Genomic DNA, 6,000 nt, shown 5'->3' on the forward strand with positions numbered 1-6,000 from the left:
AGAAATTAGTTTATTTAAAATCAAAAGAAGTCTAAAACTGATCAACAGGAACTCAAGGCAAATTATTGAGATACCAAGCAACTTAATTTTTGCATAAATAGCTAATTCATCCTTCCTACTGGCATCATGCAAATTCTCCCTCATAACTGTCAAACTGGACCTTCTATACATTCTAGTGAAAGCCAATTTATCATCCTAAAGTTCAAAGAAGGATTAGGTTTTTTATAAAACCATTACATTTCTTTATTCAGTATGCACACTGTAATAAAAACAATACCAAACCTAATGTCTCTGTTCAAGATTTTTGCATGACAGCAATAAAACTGGGCAATCCTCAGGCTCAAGCACTCAGGCTCTTACTTAAAAGACAGGTTTTAAGTAAGGCAAAATTTTAGTGTTAAGGTCAGAAATAACAAGAAGCACCACACATAATGTATATGGGTGAGGTGGGATGATTATACAACAGACAGCTGTTCGTACAACAGTCTGGTTACCAGAACTTAACATTTAGTCAGAACATTTAATCTACAAAGTGATTTCCACAATGCCATAAGGGCACACATAAAAACACCAGGTGGCTATCTTTATTCCTACTTCAGATGAGAAACTAGTGTTGACAGCTATTTGCCCAGCATCAATAAACAGCCCAAATATTTCTTGAAATCTGGCCCCATGAAATAAGTTGGTTTCTCTGATGACATGGATTAAAGCAATGAAGCACAATTTTCCTAGGCAATGGACAATTGTTTCAGAATTTCTAAAACAAATTCCAGCCCAGATATGTAAACAATTCTTTAAAACAAGAGATTCCACTTCAGCAGCTTTGTTCCAAATGAGCTCAACCCCAAAGCAAGCTCATTTGAAAGGCACTTGTATTGTCAACAAAAAAATCAAGCTTGCAAATGGTTTTTACATGACCTCATTTACGGAAATGTTAATACAGCACCTAAGCACTGGGTTGTGCAATACAGGTTAGAAACTGATTAACTGTAATCCTAGTGTGAGAAGAAAATAATTCACTTATTATCATTATTAATTAGATTTATATGCCATCCTTCATCAATAAACAGGGTGGTTTACAAAATTAAGACAAAGGTATAAAATAATGCAAATATAAAAGCAATACAGAAAAACATCTGGAAAATCCAAAGGACTGGGTGATGTGCCTTAAGCAACTGATGAAGATGGAAATTTTGAGGATATCCAAGGCACCAAGTTTCATGCGAAAGATACACCAACTGGGACATCCCTAGATTATTCTTGACCTGAAAAATGATATTGGCACTGTGGACAAATTAATCATACTTCAGACAGCATCTCTAATAGATGCAGGGATAATTAAGACATCTCTCATCAATGAGACTGCATTTTGACCAAAGTACATGCTGGTATCTTCAACTACAAAACCATCATGAAACTCTGAAAGCCACTTAAAACTGCACACCAGTTTTTATAAGCCTTCTAGAAAGCATCAAAACCACTAAAAGGAAGATGTTAAGAACCTCAGAATCACTCCGCATGCCCTAATTTAAACTACAAGGTATGCGAGGTCTCATGTTATACAATCCAGCTAGACTTCAGCAGCTGCATCCAAATTACACCGTTCAAATCTGGTCCTAATTGTAAAAAAAGCCCTGTGAAAGAAACAGTATGATCCTGCCAAAGCAATTGTCTTTGCCAGAGCCCTGTCTTAATAAGGGATTCTCCTATCCAGACTGAGATTTTATTCCACTCCAATCCACTAGGCAATTATAACTGAGATTACAACAATGTAAATGTATACTGAGCACGTACAGAGTATTTTTATTCTGTTAATGATAATGGGTTGAGTTACATAACAAGAATGAGTGTTGGGAATTATAAAATATAAACGGGATTTTTCTGTCCTGGAATTCCAAAGATAGCAGAGCGTATGGTAAAGGCATTACTGGAAAGCTGCAGTATTCCTAGCATCAAATAAATGTCAGTTAAGGGATTTAGTATACAGATGCTGCTCACAGAAAACAAGTAGACAAATCACAGGAAGGAGACTATACAATCAAGCTTTTAAAGGCTGCAACGTTAAAAACTCCAGGTGTTTCTCCCTGAATCTCATAGATGCAGTAGGAATTTGACTAATGATAAAAAATTGAAGTTTTTCCCCATTGTAATTAATGGAAGAATACAACTATTAGGCAAACTTCTGATTCACTGAGGAACAACTCAACCTTTCTCTATGATCCCTCAACTACCATATTAGCTTGGGAAGTGGTAAGACATAAACCTGAAAAATAAACCTAAATAAGATATTAGCAGGGAAAATTTTGAATCTAGGCCTTCATTCATATAATACATAAAGTAACCAAGACAACCTTATTATCCCTGATAGTTATGGATGATGTGAGGGGAGGGGCAGTTTGAATGGGGATTAAGAGACTAAGTATTCTGAACTCTTTCTGGAGAACAGAACCACGTGGCAGATTATGGCAAGCAATCCAAATCGACATTCAGAAGAAAAATGCAACTACATCATATTCATGAGTCAATAGTACAAAGAGCTTCCAATGCTTCAGTAGGCCACGTCATATGCTAAAGGCACAACTCTGTTCTACTAATTTGCTTGCCAATCTGACTTAGCTACAAGTTCCTTTCTGGCATTGGATAGGGTTGTAAGACCCTATGCATTAACACAATCTAGCCCTCCCCGTAAATATTATGGCTTATAATAGCTAAAGTGATTGCTTTCATTATTCCTACCTAGAGGTACAAATTTACTTCTTTGCTACCTTAGTGGATTAGTCAAACACAAAACAATACAGTTCCCTAGCAATGAATCCTGAAGAGAGCAATCAATTGATTCTCCTCAATGCAAAAAGGTCTAAACTATGGTTCAAAGTAATGAAGGTTAAAAAAAAACAACTCTGTCTCTTTTTCACTAGAACTCAAGAACAGTGTTCAATGTAGGTATCGAAAACAGTATTTACTTTTCCTATATGGAAAGGGAAGTTATCTACAGAAAATGTTAGAGCACATCCCCCATCCTTAGTGTTCAGGTGCGCATGAAACAGAGATCCTTAAGTCCAACACAAAAGTACACATTAGTAAAAGACTTTTCAAGAACTCTCTAAGCTAACCTAGGAGCATTTACTGGCAATTATAATCTCATCTACATAAATATTAAAAAAACTGAAGCACAGATCAAAATATTTTATTTGCCAAAAGCACTACTTCCCCTCAATTTTCAGACACTGAATAAGGAATCAAAAGAAAGTGGAAGTTAATAACATTGTTTGGTGTCAACGATCTATAAATGCAGAATGGAGGCTTTATAAACATGGAATTCATGGAAAATTAAGCACATGAAATCCTTCTCCAAGTTTTGATCTGGACTATAAGTTGAGCAAAACATGCTGGAGAGATGGGTTCTGAATGAAAACTAAGTTCTCAGAATGCAAAAATCTACTTTATATAACACCGTGAGGCAATTTCATACAAATTTGTGACACACATTGTCCTGATTTTAAGCCAGAAAAGCCACTCTGTCCACTGTGCTGCTTAAAGTCCCTTGATAAAATGTGGTTTTACTGAATGCTAGCTTTCCCTGTCATATGTAGCCCATTTAGTTGAATACTGATCCCACATATTAACAGGCAGAAGCCCTTAAAGCTAACTAGCTTCACTCATTAATTTGAGAATGTAGCAAACGAAAGTATCCTAATGTTGCAATGAAGCTTATGTTATGAAATGACATGGAAAGGAAAACAAAGACCATTTTGCATAAAAAAATCTTTAGAGACAATACAGGTAACAGCAAGGATCATCAAATTAAGATAGGCCAAAAGTAAAAAATCCCTGCCCGCACATTAATGGATCCCCAATATGCAGATCATACGATCCCTCCACATGACTTTATTAAAACATTACTTCATATTTCAGTGAAATATACATGCCCAATTCCTAAACTCAGAGGAAAGCAAAAGCTTTGCTCCTAGGTGAAGACTTGCTAGTGTTGGCTTCCTAAAGAGCTGCTCAATCTCTTAATTTAAAAAACTTTTATTTCAACTTTATCACTTACACTGCTTTTGCAATGACATGGGTGTAACGCAAGAGACACCCAATTCCAAGTTATCCGTACTGTGCTGAAGTATGTTTTTAATAGTGTCTGTTTTTTAATATTTGTTTTTATATATTTGTTTTATTTTAATGGTTGTATGCTGCCCAGAGTCACTTCATGTGAGATGGGCAGCCATATATATTTGCTAAATAAATAAAATAAAACCAGAAGAGTGGTTTCATCTACTCAACTTTCATGAACAGCCAAGACCAAACTAAAATTGGGGAGGCTAAGAACAATTAAACTTGTCACAAATATGTACAAATCATCAAAGAACAGATAGGTTGAAAGAGGAGAAACTTCTTAATCAGGTAAAACAGAGATGGTGACAGGCTTAGGTTACAAACGTTCTTGTAGAAGCTGCCACGAAAATGCAGATTTAAGACATTAGGGGGGAAAAACATACGAAAAATTCATTTAGAAGCCAAAAATACGAGGGGGTGGGGGGCAAATGCAGCCTGTCAAACAGCGAACAAAAAACGCAGAAAGCACAGTGAACGGTATGGTATCAGAGGGACTAATCAGACTAATGATGGATTGTTTTAAGGATTTTCTGAAATAACGGCTAATGAAGGACGAAACCGTCGGGCCTCTCTTCTTTCGGCGAGTCAACCTAACAGGAATGCTGTGATTTTCCTAGTCAAACCTCTCAAGAGTTTAAAAAGGGAGGAAAGCAAGGGCTTGACAGAGCCTGGCCACAGGGGGACAGCAGCCAACGGGTCCAAGAAAGTTTGCCTCCCTCCACGACAAGGGCGCGGGAGGAGCCCGAGGAAAAGAGGGACCGAGGCTAGACCGTCCGGAAAGGGCCGCGGGGATGCCAAGGAGTGGCAGTGGCTGCGCCGCTTCCCCGGAGCGGGCACCTCCCGGACCGGAGCTCTCCTGCTCTGGAAGCCCGAGGCCGTGAAGCTCGGAGGGCGGGCGGCGGCCCGACGGAAAGGCGGCTGGAAAGGGCAGCCCCGAGAGGGACCGGCGGAGACTCACAGTCGAGGTGCTTCTTCTTGGGGCCCATCACCTCGTGCGTGGTGGCCTTGCAGACGGTCTTGGAGACGGCGGAGCCCGTCACGCTGTGCTGCGCCGCCGTGATGCGGTCGGTCAGGCTCTGCCCGGACATGGTGCCCAGCTCCCAGCGCGGCCGCGGCTGCTCCTGGCGGGGAAGCGGGGACGGGAGAGAAGGAGGAGAGGAGGGCGGGCAACCCCGACCAGCCCCGCCACCCAGCCCTGGACGCCCGGCTGCGCGCTCCGCCCTCCGGAAGGGCCGGGCCTGTCACCCGGGAGAAGGCCGCCTCCGCTCCCGCCCGCCAGGGTGGGCGTCTCCTTCCCACACGCGGAGCCGCCGCGGGGAAATGGCGGCCGAGGACGCCGCCTCCGAGGTCTTTCCGGGCCGCCGGGATCACGTGACCGTCACCATCCCTTTAAACGGAGCTCCCCTCCGCCCGGCCCTCTTCTTCTGAGCCACGTGACGCACTCCACTTGGGGGGGTTGCAGGGCCACACCCCCGACGCCCCTGCACGTGATATTCCGTCATCCTTTCGTTCTCCCTCCGCCCCTTCCTCCCCGCGCCCCGGGGTTGTGCGTCACAAGGAGGAATGCGGTGACGCAATCAGTCGAGGGGCTCTGCTGGGTTTTTTTTCCTCCGCCGTCTCTTCCCCCAGACGTCATCGGCATTCCTGGGGCGGGGGCAGCGGGAGGGAAGTCTCGCGTGGGCCGTTCCCGTCGGTGGGATGCTTTGGTGTCTTTTCCACTATTTTAAATTGGGCTGAATTTAGAGCGTGTTAACACGAGCACGTCGTTCACATAGTACAAACCAGCCACGTGGCCCCCATCACTCTTTTGCACAAATTGCTGCAATTTCTGGAAGTTTGTCTCAAAGGGAGTTTACTCAGATAAATTTAGGTTTGATGTTCAGG

At 42.3% G+C, this 6,000-nt stretch overlaps 1 protein-coding gene across 1 annotated transcript in view; it reads right to left on the minus strand.

Moving 5' to 3' along the window:
- The window catches only part of PICALM (phosphatidylinositol binding clathrin assembly protein), a 74,356-nt gene extending 68,939 nt beyond the window's left edge, over positions 1 to 5,417 (minus strand). Inside the window, exon 1 of the mRNA XM_063305904.1 lies at positions 5,075 to 5,417. Coding sequence (XP_063161974.1) covers positions 5,075 to 5,204 — 130 coding nt within the window. The 5' untranslated portion in view covers positions 5,205 to 5,417. The remainder of the gene's footprint in view (positions 1 to 5,074) is intronic.
- Positions 5,418 to 6,000: the final 583 nt, after the last annotated feature.

Source organism: Candoia aspera, chromosome 5 (assembly GCF_035149785.1).
Source record: "Candoia aspera isolate rCanAsp1 chromosome 5, rCanAsp1.hap2, whole genome shotgun sequence".
NCBI classification, from domain to species: Eukaryota; Metazoa; Chordata; class Lepidosauria; order Squamata; family Boidae; genus Candoia; species Candoia aspera.